Consider the following 16214-nt stretch of genomic DNA (forward strand, 5'->3'; position numbering starts at 1 on the left):
TCTCCTTGGTTTTATTGTTCTGCAATGTTTGGGTTTCAAAAACCGCTATTAGTGTTGATGAATTGATATCATGGAGGAACTGAAGAAGGAGACATAAAGAGGGAGATAGTAAAACAAAGGTGTTTTAAATGGGGAAAGGGAAAAATGGAAGAGGAATTTAACTGGAAGATGGGAGGAAGGTAATACAGAGGGAGATGGTGGAAGGCAAGATAAAGAACACTAAGGATGTTTGAAAAGCCATAATGAAACATTATTTTATATGATTATTTTAAAGACATACAACATATGTATTAATGTATATGTATAGTGTGATATTATACCACATGGGCTGACAATGCTCTCCCCAGGAGTCATTGGTCATCTAATAAGTACCCCAGTGTGCTGGGCAAAGGAAATTTACATGAAATTGTTGGTCAAAAGGGTCTAAGAGTCTCCCCAGAACAAAATAGGCTGTGCCCATTGCCCTTGGTTGCCTCCCAGAACTTGAAGGTAAGGCCCTATTACTGAAGATAAGGCGCACTTCAAGCACAGGACTTGGAAGGATCAAGCTGGATCTGACCTGAAAGTCTCCATGAGGAGTAGGTCTCACTGGAAGCTTCTGTGGAAGCTGCTAAGAGAGAAAATAGCCCATAGTCCTACCTAGGTGTAGATGCAAGCCTTTGAAGCACAACAAGAATAAGCCTGAAGAAGACAACCTCAACAGTGAAATAGTGACACTTATGTCTTGGGAGTAACGAACTAGCTGTCTAATTAGACTTAAGGCCCTCTCAATACCAGGAACTCATGTCTGATAATATGAACCTAACCAATTGCCCATGACTGGAGAGGTCATATACCCTATTGGAGAAACTATTACTACATTTTCCTAAATCAGTATAGCTTCTAACTGTATTCTAAACAATGTTCTTTATACTCACACACAAGTGTGAGCATGGGGTGCCCAGCCCCATTTGGTAAATTTTCAAGACAACCTCTGCCCCTAAAGCTCAGAGAACACTATGGGAGGGGAGGAAGAAATATTGTAAAAACTCAGAGGACCAGGACATTTGAGATAATGTCTTCTAGATATGACAGGTATGCTGCACCTGTGAAATCTCAATGATATGGTTGCCTAAACAAGGCCTGCATAATGACAGCAGTTGACATACCAACGGGGTTAGGGGAAATTTCACCTGGATGAAGAGCTACAGGCTTCTAAGAGACAGATCAGTTTTTCCCAGAGACAAGATTCATGAGAGATTATCAAATCTCAAGCAGTTAGTCCTAATAACTTTTCATATAAGCAACACTAAATGGACTAAGATGTGTGTGTGTGTGTGTGTGTGTGTGTGTGTAACAATAATAATTAAGATGGAAGAGGTCAGGAATCTCAGACTGAGTGGAGAGGAAGGGAGGAGTTGGAGGGGAAAGGATGTGAAATGATATAAAAACAATATACTCATTTATAAAGTTCTAAAAAAAACATTTTTGTTGTTTCTTCAAGACAAGGTTTCTCTGTGTAGCCCCAGCTGTACAGGAATTTGATCTGTAGACCAAGTTGGACTCAAAACCAGAGATCCTCCTGCCTCTGCCTCCAGAGTGCTGGGATTAAAGGCATGACTCCCCCAACTCAACATTTTTTAAATTTAAAAAAGATCACTGAGTAAATTTTGCCTTGGGATTAGGAGAGATGTTTCAACAATTTCTAAAATGACTATAATAGACTTCTAACACTTTGCAATCTTCTAACATTCACAATTATAAAATCAAAGAAATGACCAACTCTAAAAACATTCACAGTGGCCGGGCGGTGGTGGCACATGCCTTTAATCCAGCACTCGGGAGGCAGAGGCAGGCAGATCTCTATGAGTCCAAGACCAGCCTGGTCTACAAGAGCTAGTTCCAGGACAGGCTCCAAAACCACAGAGAAACCCTGTCTCGAAAAAAAAAAAAAAAAACCAAACAAACAAACAAAAAAACATTCACAGTGCTCTATATCCTACAGAATCAAATATTTAGCCAAGGATTAATTGTTTTGCAAAGTAAACAAAGTAACCCACCTTCATCTTTCATAAGTTTTTAAAATTGTATGTCTGTCAAAGTATTGTCCTATGGCTTATCAGCAGTAAATGTTTGATTTGTTTGCCTATTTTAGATATTTCCACTCTGGGTTCTATGAAAATTTCTCATGTGAATAGGGATCAGAAGTAGAAAAGGTTTAAGGAGCTCTGCTCAGGAGGAGCCTGCCTCCGTACGGTGTTCTGAAGTGCGCCTTGTGCTTTGTAGCATGCGTTAAACAATCAGAAAGTATTTGATGACATCAGTTTATGGACCAAATGGCAAGAACTCAAAGCTTAGTAACCCAAAGGGTCGTGCCTCACTTTCCCCATCTAATATCTTTCCCCTTCCAGTCGCACAAAAGCTCCCCTGAGGCTTCAGGTTGAGGCTTAAACCTAGTCTTTGTTAGTAGACAAATCACCATTGTATTATAATTTTCTATTTCTTCATTTCAACCCCAAGAGGTGAGGTTGGAACACAGACCCTACCTAGGCTGTACAGTGAGTGCATCATCTCCCTCACCCTACCACCACGCCCAGTGCAGCATCTGCCCATGTGTGTGGTCAGTAGGGCAGCCAAAGTCTCTCACAATGGGGAAAGCAAATCAGTACTGGCCTTTTTGAGTTCCTGAGTGGATGCAGCCTAATCCCTCACATTACTCTTTATCTGTTCCTTTCTTCCTTTACCTGGCCGTCTCTGCCCTTTCTACTTATTTTCCAGGATGATTTCACTCCCATATTCATTTGGATCCAGATTTGTTGGATTCTGAAATGACAGCGTGCCTGGGAGGATGAGAATAAAGCTTGTCAGAACAGACAAGTATGTTGGATGATAAGCTGCCTGCAGAATGGGTAGGAAGAGAAAGGAAAAGAAAGCGGCAGTAGCTCGCTGGTGATGAATAGTAGCAACCAGAAGTAAAAATGTCAGGACACCCAACATAAAGGGCATTCTGTAACATATAAGACATGACAAAGATGTCTCCATGTCTTCAGAGATTACCTTGCCACAACTTAAATCCTTGGATCTCAAGTCTCTTACATAAAATTTAGTAATATTTGTTTACAAGCTACATGTTCCTCACTTCTAGATTACAACGTCAAATGCTATGTAGATAGTTGTTTTGTTACATTTTTTTAGGGATAATTGCAGGAAAAGAATTCTGTATACTCTCAGTACAAACGTAAGCACAGTGAGACTGACTACACAGTGCACGAAAGTGACAAAGGGAAATAAACAATCTTTTCTCTGCTTGCTTGGTCAAATCCACGAATTGGGGCTAGTGGGTATGGTGGGAAGCCTGCATTTGCTTTTATGACCCTTCTCCTCTTTCCTTGGACACCCAATAAGCATTCAGGGGCCACTAAAATGATACAACTAGTGAAATTTCCAACAGCTTTTTCTGGTAGAGATGCATAAATACTTGGGGAGCAAAGAAATTTTGTGGTTCTTTTTTTTTTTTAGGGGCAGACGGGAAAGACAGATCTTTTTTGTACACCTTTCTTGTCAGTCTTTGTATCTTCACAATCTTTTTAGACACAATTCTTCCTTTTATAAAATAGTACCATTTTACAAGAAAATCAGAAAGTAATAAAAAAGCAACAGCACCCAAGGAATGAAAACTACTGTGAACTTTTGTGAATTGGTGGACACGGGGAGCACGTTTTCCTCAAGCGACTTCAACTGTGCAGTGGATTTCAACAGACTTAGTATAAACGCTTTTACAGTACTGAACCTAAAAAACATAACATGTTCTATGCTCTATGGGACTAGTGCATTATGACCCTGGATCTATAGCTGGGGAATTTCGAGAAAGACCCAGATTTCACTTTGGGGGTCTCTATTTCTCCGCTGTGAAATATAAGTAGAACAGAAATACCAGTTAGGTTTCAAAGTGACCTGACTTCCTAGCCAGCACTAGCTTTCTAGGGTTTCCCCTCAAACTGTGGGATCACAGAGTTGGGTAAAGGGCAAAAAGAGGGTTCTGGAATCCAGTATATGGACCCTAGGTAGATCTTCTGAATATCTCCTTGCTGAGCCACGAGCTTGCCACCACCCTAGATGTCCTCTTACAGTTGTGTCCTCTGCTTCAACCTAGGAGGCTGTGGGTGTTCCTCTGCCGGCTCCTGCGGCTTTGCGTACTTTGTGTCTGTGTCTAGAGTTTGAGTAGTCAACAGACCAAAAGCTCAGCCTCCACCCCCAGGTGCGCAGAGGGGAGGACCCCAGGCGTCTAGGGTCTGAGGGCGGGTGAAGTGCGGTGACTGCCCTCTCCAGGAGTCAGTCCTGTGCAGGCTGCGATCGGGTGCAGCACGGTCCTCCAGGCCCTCCTGCCTCTCAGAGGTGGCCCGGGGGCGGATTGACGTGGCGGCGCCCGTCCAGGCCCCGGTGCGGATTCCCGAGGCCGGGGGAGGTGGTGTGAAGAGGGAGGAGAAGAAGGAGGAGCGTGTGGAACCGAAGAAGGCAGGCAGAGGAGGAGCCGCCCGAGGGGACGCAGGGCGGGCAGAGTTGCTGAGAGGGGAGGTGGAGCTCGAGAGGGAAATGGAGGAGGAGCTGCGAGGGAGAGGGAGAGAAGGGAGAGGCGGAGCAAGGGGCGGGGGAGGGGGAAGCCTAGGCCCGGGGCAGAGGAGGAGCCTGGAAGGGAGAGTGAAAGAAGAGCATCAAGTAGGGGCGGGGCTAGCCTGGACGGGGCGTGGCGTGGGAACACCCCGCCCTCCCGACCCGGCTCTGTGGAGCGAAGATGGCCGGACCGGCCTGTGGAGTGGAGGAGCCGCTGCTATCGGTGGCCGCGGCCCCGGTTTTGGGACTGTGACTTCGCGCGTGGCAGCGACCTGGGCCATCGCAGAGGAGAAGACAGCGCAGCTAGCGGCTCACGAAGCCTGTCGGGTGCCGGTGCGCGGGCGCCCAGTGGAGGATGCGCCGGGTGCGGCGGGCGGCTCCCCGCAGCCGCCCCCGCGCCCCGGTCGCCCGGCCTTAGTGCTGGCGGAGGAGGCGGCGCGCGCGGGGCGGCCGGGCGGCGGCGGGGCCCGAGCCGTCATGCCTTGGTTGAGCGGCGGCCGGCGGCGACGGCGGGGACAGTCGCGGGAGGCCCAGCGAGAGCCACCGCCTCCTGCTCAGCCCCAACGGGAGCCGCCACCGCCAGCGCCCCCCGTCGCGGTCCCCGCACCCTCAGTGCCCTCGGTACCGCCTCAGCCGCGGGCCCGTGAGAGCGCCGAGCTGCCGCTGCCCGCAGGCTGGGAGGAGGCGCGCGACTACGACGGCCGCGTCTTCTACATCGACCATAACACGCGCCAGACGTCATGGATTGATCCCCGCGACCGGTAAGTGGGCCAACGGGGGCTGTGGAAGTGGACGAGGGTGACACTTCAGAGGATGTGCTGGCGATATGTCCAGCCCAGCGTGGAATAGACTGGAACGCTCTGGATGCCTCTGTCCCTGGGCCCCCAGATCAGGATAGGTGCTGAGATGGGGATCATCGGAGTGCCTCCATTCCCAAGACTGGAGCTTGTCTGTACCCCCTTAGTCCTGTCTATGGTTGTAACAATTCCAACCTTTGGGCCCAGAGTCAGGATGGAGTACGGGAGGCCCCTGCTGTTGAGATGGGATTTGAGCTTCTTCTCCAGCCGCACATCCCTTCTCTCAGTACTCTGGCCCAGGATGGAGGTGACCGCTCTGGAGTCTCCAGCACGCGAAGTTCATATCGCCTTCTGTCCCCTTGTCGAGGGGTGGACACTGAATCGATTGCCTCACATTACCCGCTGTCCAGGGCCTGGGAGCTGGGCCCCTGGAATTTCCTCTCTGGAGTCTGACGGATGGCCCTCTTTTCCTTTTTCTGCGGTGTGGCCTCGCCCATCCATACCCTGGGCCTTGGGCGGCCCACCACCCCGGCTTTGGCGGAACAGGGATACCCAGCTCTTGGCAGATGCGAGATGCGCTGTCACCTTGGAACACACAAACGTGTGCGCCAGTTTTGAGAATGAGGGAATGAGTTCCCTGCCTGGAGGGCTCAGTCTGGTTTTCATCCAAAGCCTGGTGCCAGACGGGCATTAAAAAAAGTATTCCCAACCCTTCTGGAGTCAGGAGAAGCTGTTCCTAAACTTTTTGGTGCTGTACTGCCTTTAAAATCAAGTGAGTTAAAATTCTGTTTGAAATAGCCTTGTGTATTGTGGCCAGAATGGGATATGATTAGTCCCATATGCTTTTGGAATAAGTGAAAAACAAGAGTTGAATTTAAGTTTCCTTTTTGTGCAAGATATGCCCAGGGCACAAAGTTGTCCCGTTCATGTAAATAAATCTGATCAAGTAAAAAACAGATTCTTCTAAAAGCACTGCCAGATTTTACTTAATGTCATGTAATAAAGTATCTCCTCGTTCCATTGGGTCAACTACTTTTGGAGAGATGTCATGTGTGTGCGCGCGCATGTGTGTGTGCGCGCGCGTGCGTGCGTGCGTGTGTGTGTGTGTGTGTGTGTGTGTGTGTACGTGTGTGTGTGTGTGTGTAAATGGGAATTCTGTTGAAACCAAGTATTTCCACTGGTTATCTGATATCTTGTCCTCTCTGGAGCAAGTTCTCTCCACCCTGGCCTGGATGCCAAAAAGGAAATACTGTAGGCTTCCTAGTGATTTCAAGACTTGAAAAGGCTGCTTCCTCCCACCTACACAGGAAAGGCAGCCTGCATGGCACTGTCTTTGAAAATAAACTTTTGAGGAGGGAAACTGCTAGTTTTTTTTGAAGATTTCTATGGGTTTAGATGGAGCAAAACAAATCTAAACAATTGTGGTTCCCGAACATTCCCTCTAACCTTTGCAGACCTCTGGACACAGAAATTTACATAAATCCAATCTTAGTTTTGTGGGTTCAAAAATGCTTATTTTGAAAATCAGATGACATATAATTTTAACCAAATGTGAGAGCCACATCTGTTTGATCAAACCTTGGATGATTCTGAAATTGGTGGAACTGCTTGAAATGTGATGTTCTTTTGTGTCGTATTCTTATTAAAGTCCTAAATCACTAGAACATGAGCCAATTAAGTCAGTATTTAAAGCAGGGCATGGTAGCACATGTCTTTAATCTCTTGGGAGGCTGAGGCAGGAGAATCAAGAGTTCCAGACAAGACTGGGCTGCATAGCAAGGTTTGGCCTTGAAAGGGGGTGTTTTGCTTAGCAAAGTCTAAGCCCTACTTTATGAGGATAATATAACAATTGTGGCTATTTTGGAAAAGAGATTTATAACAAAAACATAAGTGTGATCATTTTATTTTAATGGTATAGCCAGCAACATAAGTCCTACAGGAATCGTCTTCTAGGTTCTTTGTCTCTGTAGATTTCTCTTTCCACAGATCTGCTTTGCTCCTGAATAACATTTTTTGCCCCTTTCAGATATTACTTAGGTTACAGGTTTTTAAAAGTCCCCTTTCTAAGTGCTAAGTGTTGATTGAATGAACAAAAGTGGATATTTTGCATTTTTTGTAAAGTAAAAACATGTGTGTACTTTTCTGAGACATTGTTTTTATAGTGAGTGAAAATTCAGCTGGGGACAGCTTGAACTTCAGCTCCCATAATACCTTGCATGAAATATGTATGGAATGTTCAGCAAGCCACAAACATTTCAGTGGAGCCTGCTGAAGGGTGTGCTAGTCATTCTTCCTCTTTGAAAACACAAGGTTGCCAATTTTTATAGGTGACTAGGAATTCTTTAAGGTTGTAATTAACTTTTATTATATGAACAAGACTACATATCAGAACACCATGTTTTCTCCATGTACACATCTGACAGGTTATGAATCTTGTTTCATTCAGAGGTCTAGAAAATGGTGTTTAAGAAACTTTCACCATATAGCTTCCAAACAGAAATGACAGGAGAAGCAAGGGGAATAAATAAATGTGGTAGGTGAAAACTGTTGTTGACTTTCAACATTATTTTATATGTAACAAAATTCTTTATAGCATCAAGTATACTGTTGTAAGCAGAATAACCGGGGGCCAGAGAATGTAAATAAAATCTCTTCTAGAATGTTAAAGTAATTCCATTCAATGTTAAGTTTAATAACATTAGATATTTTCAGCTCAGCATATTGGTGAATTATTGAATCTCTAATTTTTTTTAAAGTAATAGAGAGCATGCAATTTTTTAGGGAAACATCTTTACAGATGTGGCTACACATGTCCATGAAAAAAAGTGTCTCTATTTTATAAACAGAATTTTTTTAGTTCTGTTGTGAACCACCGTTGTATTTGAATTCATTTTTTCGTAGATTGGTACTGTTTATATGATTTTCATAGTCAGCTTAATGTTGTTGTGAAATTATTTTGCTGTTTCTATGGCTTGAAGATCACCAAATAAGCCATTGTGATTTACATATATTCTGCATATACTACATATACATTATACTAACCACCTGACAGAAAGTTCTTTCTTCCTTCCTTTTATTTTTATTTATTTATTTTTTGAAACAAAGTTTTTCAGTGTAACATCCCTAGCTGTCCTGGAACTCACTCTGTACTGTAGACCAGGCTGATCTCCAACTCACAGAGATCTGTCTGCCTCACCTCTACCTCCCCAATGCTGGGATCAAAGGGATACACCACCACCACCTGGCTACTAGAAAGTTCTTTCTTTCTTTTTTCGTTTTGTTTTTGTTTTTTTTTTTTCTTTTTGTTAGTTTTTCGAGACAGGGTTTCTCTGTGTAACAGCCCTAGCTGTCCTGGGACTAGCTCTTGTAGACCAGACTGGCCTTGAACTCATAGAGATTTACCTACCTCTGCCTCCCTAGAGCTGGGATTAAAAGTGTGGGCCACCACCACCCAGCTCAGAAAGTTATTTCTTATAGAAAATAATTATAAATCTTATACTTAGAAAATATAGTATAAGGGTTATTTTTTGTTTTTAAAAAACAATTTAGTGCCTTTAAGAGTTGTGTGTGTGTACTTCCTGCATAATTTTCTTGAATAACACTGTTCAAGGATCCAGTTGTTGAAACAGGCCATTCTGTTTCTTGTAGCCTAGTGGTAGTTTTACATTACTGGAAATGAAGAACGGTAGGCAAAATCACATTTGAGGGCCACAAGACAGCTTAGTGGTTAAAGGTGCCTAATGCCAAGCCTGATGACCTCAGCTACATCCCTAGGACTCAGAAAGAACTGACTCCCCAAAGTTGTTCTCTGACTTCCACATGCACACTTTGGCACGTTCCCCTATTCAAATTAAAAATAAAACGCTGTGAAATCATATTTGCAATCAGAGCTAAGTGTAAATAATGGTTGACTGCTACAATTATGTCATGGTATGAGAGTTGAGGGCCATTTGTTCACTAGATGGGGTTTAACCTGGTGCCACATGTAAGAATTTTGTGATTTATTAAAAGTCCCTTGAGCAGGCTTCTTCTTCTTCTTCTTCTTCTTCTTCTTCTTCTTCTTCTTCTTCTTCTTCTTCTTCTTCTTCTTCTTCTTCTTCTTCTTCTTTTTTGCACAGGAAAAGGACACACAAAATTTATTATATGCTCAAGACATGGGAGTATTTGACTCCAAGCTTTTGCCTTAAGGAGAAAATAATCTTGGTTCTGGTATTTGCTAAGTTGGAGCCTTCTATAACAGAGCCAGATAACATTGCTACCTTCTTGGAACCACTATTCAGTATTAATTAATAGGAGCTTGACTATATTTACCTCACAGAGTCTATTTCTGGGTTATGTGAACTGTCTAAGTTGAGCTTTCCGATAAACAACTTAATGATTTTTCCATTTTTCATTCTTTAAGATTATAGATAGTGTTTGTATGAACTGGGGGAGTTTCTGGCTTTAAAAGCCATCAGGGGTCAGCCCCTGGAAAGAGTCTTCCTTTTGTATCCATTTAGATGTCAACTACCACTTTTCAATCTAATATCTTTCTTTTTCTTCCCTTCTCTTTTTTTTTTCTCCAAGAAAAGTAAATGGAAAAGTCATTGATTTCCAAAAATAGCTCTCGGATGTTTAGAAGTCTCCAAGTTTCCTTCTCTTTCCTTTCACTCTGATTTGGGAAGTGGAAATAATGTGTATCACAGTCTCTGTTAGGTTCACTTCAGGAAACTTTGGGTCAAGTGACATGACAGGGTCACCTGGTAAGTCTGAGATAGGCCTTTTGGCTTCTTGCCCAGGGCCTTCTGCTGATGTTTTCTGTCTTTGCAAAACAAAAAAATCTGATGGAATATAAGTAAAGTTAAATTCTGTAGAAATCAATTGTCTCATCTAAATCTAATAAAACAAGGAAATATTTATGAAGATTATTAACCTCTCTCATGCTGGGACTTTACGTGGAGACAGGACAAGGGTTTTTTTGGGGGGTGGGGAGGGAGAAAGTAACAAACATATAAAGCAAACAAAAGTTATAAATGTCATGGGAAATACTATGATTAATTCAGTTCCTTAGTTTTTTTTTAATAATTTATTTTAACCTTATTTTATGTGCATTGGTGTAAAGCTACAGACAGTTGTGAGCTGCCATGTTGGAGCTGGGAATTGAACCCGGGTCCTCCGGAAGAGCAGCCAGTGCTCTTAACCGTTGAGCCATCTCTCCAGCCCCAGTTCCTTAGGTTTTTAAATAACTTCCAAGAAAAGAACGGAGAGTTCTCTCTTTTTTTTTAACTTACACTACTATTTATCTTTTTTTTTTTTTTTTTTGGTTTTTCGAGACAGGGTTTCTCTGTGGTTTTGGTTCCTGTCCTGGAACTAGCTCTTGTAGACCAGGCTGGCCTCGAACTCACAGAGATCCGCCTGCCTCTGCCTCCCGAGTGCCGGAATTAAAGGCGTGCGCCACCACTGCCCGGCTATCTTATATATTTTCTTGAGAATTTCATAGATGTATATAATGTGTTTTGACCAGCTCTTCTGGTTCCTTTCCTTCTAATTCCTCCCACTTTTCTCTTACAATTTCATCTGTTCTCTCTCTTTTGAAACTCACTGAATGTACTTAGTGCTGCCTGTATTCACACAGCTATAGGATCATCATCTCCTGTGGTAGTCTTTCAGGAAGTTTTATCTTTGGAGAAAACCTATTTTTTCTACAGCCACCAATTTCCATCTTGGGTGGGACTTCATGAGGCCCTTCCTTATCCATGCCAAGATTTTAGCTAGCCTGATCTTGTGCAGGCCTTCCACAGGCACTCACAGCTGCTGTTAGTTCAGCTGTGCAATGACTCTGTGGCATTGTCAGGTCTAGCAGTCTGTACCTTAACCAGTTGTGTGTGAAAGGAAGACCACTTGTTTGTCTGAGCTGCCCAGAAATGAAATAACCACACAGAAATTGTCTTCATTAAAATACTGCTTGGCCCATTAGCTCTAACTTCTTATTGGCTAATTATTACATCTTAATTTAACCTATTTCTATTAATCTGTGTATTGCCACGTAGCAGTGGCTTACGGGGTAAAATTCTCAGCATCTGTCTCCAGCGGATCCATGGCACCTCTCTGACTCCGCCCTTCTTTCTCCCAGCATTTCATGTTTCATGACTGGAGGGAGAAAAGTATCTAACAGTCTCACTCTGTTAGAAGAGCTCTCTTGAACACGGACTGGTTTTTATTCTTGTTCATCAACGTCTTGGGGCAAGATATTAAAGCACTTATAGAACTGAGCAAGATAAAGAGGAGGCCCATGAAATTTTTCCTGGAGATGAGGAAGTGCTGAGTGTGTTCCAAACAAATAAGAGAATGAACTAATATGACTGGCCCAGAAGTTGTATGTGAAGGCTTGGAGACTTGGGCCAGACGATTCCTAGCTGAGATTGCCACAGTTTGGGGACCAGAAAAGCTAGGAACATCTTGTTCAAACTCCTCTCTTCACACTTGAGAGCCCAGCTAAGTGGTGTTTTCTGCCCATAGTTAGAAGGCCATGGGATCTCCTGACTCTTGACCTATTGCTTTTTCTAGCATGCAACTCATCCAGTCCACACCCATTTTAAGTATCCTATCTCTGTTCATTTATTTAACAGGGTATGTTGCATAGCTTTTCTCTCTTCAGCATTTTTCCAAGGTTCGGGACTCTAGCAAGTAATATCAGAAAGGGCCCTGCCTTTGTGAGGCAAATGCTGTCCTTGCTTCACTAAGCCTCATGCAGCAAGTCCTCTCCATTGGGATTCCATGCCTTTTCCCCCAACTTCTGGAGACAGAGCTCACGGCCTTGTCAGTGCCAGACAAACACCCTGTCATTGAGTCAAACCCCAGACCCTGGCTCTGTGGATATGGCAGACATATCATATACCTTTTATCGTGTGCCAAGCATGTGCATTCATGCTTTCATCAGAAGCCAGTCATGGCTACATAAAGTATAGATGGACGCATGATGAAACTGAGGTCAATGGGAAGTTGACTCAGAGACCCCTTTCTTTCTTTTTTTTTTTTTTTGGTTTTTCGAGACAGGGTTTCTCTGTGGCTTTGGAGCAGAGATCCCTTTCTTACAGCCAGTGAGGGACCATGTATTTGACCCTCCCCCGAGTAGGCTAAGTTTTATGCCCTTTGTGCTGTTCTGGACCCTCTGGTTATTTTATTTTGCATTCTTTGTTGTTTGATGTTTATTCCCCTCTGTGGTATCATGACCTCTTAAAGACAGACACATTAATGCCTCATTCCCCATTAATAAGTTACCCTCCATGACAAGATAGATTTTGTAGATACAGTTAAGGTAAGGATTCTGTGATAGGGAGATAATCATGCCTCATCTGGGTGGATCCAGTATCACAATGGGGGCTTACTGGGGGGAGCAGGAAGATGAGGATGAGAGAGAGGTGAGGATATGACAGTGAAAGCAGAGATTGAAGTCACATGGCTAGGAATCAAGAAATGCAGGCAACCTTCAGAATCTGGAAAGGGCAAATAGAAGAATGCTTTCCTGGAACCTGCAGAAAGAGTTTCAGCCCTGTAGACACCTTGACTTTAGCAGAATGAGCTGAACCTGTGAGATAAAATAGACTTGAGTTGGTTAAAGCCCCTTGTTTTGTTTTTTTGTTTTTGTTTTTTTTTTTTTTTGAGACAAGGTTTCTCTGTAGCTTTTTGGTTCCTGTCCTGGAACTAGCTCTTGTAGACCAGGCTGGCCTCGAACTCACAGAGATCCGCCTGCCTCTGCCTCCCGAGTGCTGGGATTAAAGGCGTGCGCCACCATCGCCCGGCCGAAGCCCCTTGGTTTTTAGCAGTTTCTCTTGGCATCAATAGATATAACTATCTTACTCCTACGCATTGTATCCTAGGGAGAATGAAAGCACCAGGTCAGCTTGCTGCCTTTAGTACCAGCCTCCCATTTGTCACATGACAATAAAACAGATGCTATGCATTTTCCACTATTTTCTTGCAGTTCTTCTCTAGGATCCACCTTTCTTGTGGTTCGAGTGTGAAGTTTTGTTTTTGTTGTTGTTGTATTTCGAGGCAGGGTTTCTTTGTAGCTTTGGAGCCTTCCTGGAACTTACTCTGTAGACCAGGCTAGCCTTGAACCCCCAGAGATCCGGCTGTCTCTCCCTCCCAAGTGCTGGTATTAAAGGCATGCACCACCACTGCCAGGCTGAGTGTGGAGCCTTATATCCTAAGTACTAAATCCTTTGCTGAGCTGATCAAGTAAGAATGGTGGGCAGGTTGGACATCTCACAGCAATAGAGACTATTGGAGGTTTTCTCAGGTGATGGTAGGCCTGCACTAGAGAGGAATAGTTTCATAGTTCGATAAAGAACAAAAGTTACCCATAAGCATCTCAAAAACCTTGAACCAGCATATGAAACTTTGGGAATATATATTAGTTTGAATATTGCTCCATTCTGAGGGTAATCTCAACCGATAGGCATTTATGGTATATACATATATACAGTGGCACAAAGGAAAATTAATGCATCCAGACTTCATTATTTGGAGCAACCTGAGGCTGTGATGGTTCCCTGTGTTGGATGTGAGTGTGTGTATGTGTGTATACCTGTGTGTGATATCTGCTGCCTAAGATGCTCCAAGCCATGGAATCCCCAGCTTCAGTGCACAGAAAAGCAGTGAGAGACTTGCTTCTGCCTTTGTTCAGGTCTGGAAGTATAGAGCAAGCATATACATCTCAAAAGCATGCTTATGCCGGGCGGTGGTGGTGCACGCCTTTAATCCCAGCACTTGGGAGGCAGAGGCAGGCGGATCTCTGTGAGTTCGAGACCAGCCTGGTCTACAAGAGCTAGTTCCAGGACAGGCTCCAAAACCACAGAGAAACCCTGTCTCGAAAAACCAAAAAAAAAAAAAAAAAAAAAAAAACCATGCTTATGGGCCTGTGGTATCCCCAGTGTTTTTTTTTTTTAAATGTTTTATGGTTTATTTAACTTTATTTTTTATGTGCATTGGTACAAAGGTGTTAGATCCCCTGCAACTGGATCTTCAGACAGTTGTGAGCTGCCATGTAGGTGCTGGGAATTGAACCCGGGTCCTCTGGAAGAGCAGTCAGTACTCTTAACCACTGAGCCATCTCTCCAGTCCCCTCCCCAGTGTTTTTTTTATCTGGAAAATGCTCTATGTCTTTAAATGGAAGGGATTCAGGGAATGAGTGGGAAGGAGATGAGAAGAATGTTAATGCAAAGAACAAGGAGTGCAGCCAGGCTATCTGTACCACCCCCAGGTGGCTAGTTGTGCAGTGTTGGTGGGTGGACCACTGAGACAGACAGGACATCCTGAGCAGTTTCTAAGTACAAGCCTCATTCCTACCAGGTGAGAGAACTCATACCTGAAGCTTGGCCATGTAAACTTGTGATTTTTCTGCGTTTCAAAACTCTTTTTCGGAGCTGGGGAGATGGCTCAGTGATTAAAAGAGCTTGCTCCTCTTCAGTGAACCTGAGTTCAGTGCCCAGCACTCACATAAGGCAGGTCACGCTGCCTGTAATTCCACCTCCAGGGATTCCAACTGTCTCTCTGGCCACCAGATGTAACATACATACATAGATACATATAAATAAAATTAAAAACTAAAATAAATAAACTCTTTGTCTCATTATGTGGATTTGACTCAATTTGCCTTTTAATTAGTATGTCTATTGCTTAGTTTTAAAGCTTTGAAATATAATTTACATACTATAAGATAATCCACTTTAAAGGGGTACAATTTAGCGTCTTTGGTATGTTCATGAGGCTGTCAACCATTACCACTATCTCATTCTTGCCACCCCTCCTCATAGAAAGCACATGTTCATTAGCAGCTACTCCTTATCTCCCCCAAAGCCAGTCAACAACTAATCAGTTTTTCATGTATATCATCTCATAGATGTCTTATGTGGTTGTCCCTGGGTAATTCTTTTTTTTTAAAGAGGGCACATTTATTGTCACTTCCAAATGTACAAAAAAAATTAGAAAATAACCCCCCCTGGGTAATTCTTTGTAATACTCCCGTGGATCTTTTTCAAAATGAAAAGTGAGGAATCTGAAATTGGGGGTTGAAGGAACTAAGAAAAAAAAATCAATTTTTTAAAATTATCTTTTTTTTAACTCATCCATATTTTATTCTGATTTGTCTGCACAGTACCTGGCATATACATGCCCTCCATAGATGTTGAATGTAATCATGTATATGGGAACAAGTTTTACTGATTTGTAATGATTATTTTACATTTCCTTATTTCTTTGAATTTTTCTCATAAATTCTAGCATACTCAAGAGGAATTCCTCCTTACAAAGATGTCAGTGCCTCTATTTTGTTAGAATGGCCTCTTCTTATCTTGACTCAGGATGGAATCCATCTGCAGTTCTTGATAAAATTCTAGTTGCTTTTAAACACTAAGTCTCAAATGGAGAGGCTCTTATCCTTTTCCACAGGACATCTAACAGTATTTGGAGACATTTTGACTGCTACAACAGGGGGATGACATGTAGTAGGTAGAGGCCAAGGAGGGTGTTGGGTATCCTACACAAAGGGCTGCCTGCAATGCATAAGATGTCCTCATAAGGCTGATGAGAAGCCAAGAACAATGGCACTGGGTTTTGATCCTACTGCACGTACTGGCTTTGTGGGAGCCTAGCGGGTTTGGATGCTCACCTTCCTAGACCTGGATGGAGGGAGGAGGACCTTGGACTTCCCACAGGGCAGGGAACCCTGTCTGCTCTTGGGACTGGAGAGGGAGGAGGAAAGGAATGGGGGGAGGGGGAGAGTAATAGGGGGAGGGGGAGAAGAGTAGGGGGAGGGGAAGGGACATGAGAGGTGGGGAAGAGGCG

General features: G+C 43.6%; 1 protein-coding gene across 2 annotated transcripts in view; it reads left to right on the top strand.

Annotated features, from left to right (window-relative positions):
• The first annotated feature begins 4765 nt into the window (after window positions 1-4765).
• Wwc3 (WWC family member 3) overlaps window positions 4766-16214 on the top strand; it is a 109971-nt gene continuing 98522 nt past the window's right edge. For both annotated transcript variants that reach the window (XM_057759384.1, XM_057759385.1), the window contains exon 1: window positions 4766-5351. In XM_057759384.1, the coding sequence (XP_057615367.1) occupies window positions 5068-5351 (284 nt within the window). In that variant the 5' untranslated portion in view covers window positions 4766-5067. The remainder of the gene's footprint in view (window positions 5352-16214) is intronic.

This window comes from Chionomys nivalis, chromosome X, assembly GCF_950005125.1.
Source record: "Chionomys nivalis chromosome X, mChiNiv1.1, whole genome shotgun sequence".
NCBI classification, from domain to species: Eukaryota; Metazoa; Chordata; class Mammalia; order Rodentia; family Cricetidae; genus Chionomys; species Chionomys nivalis.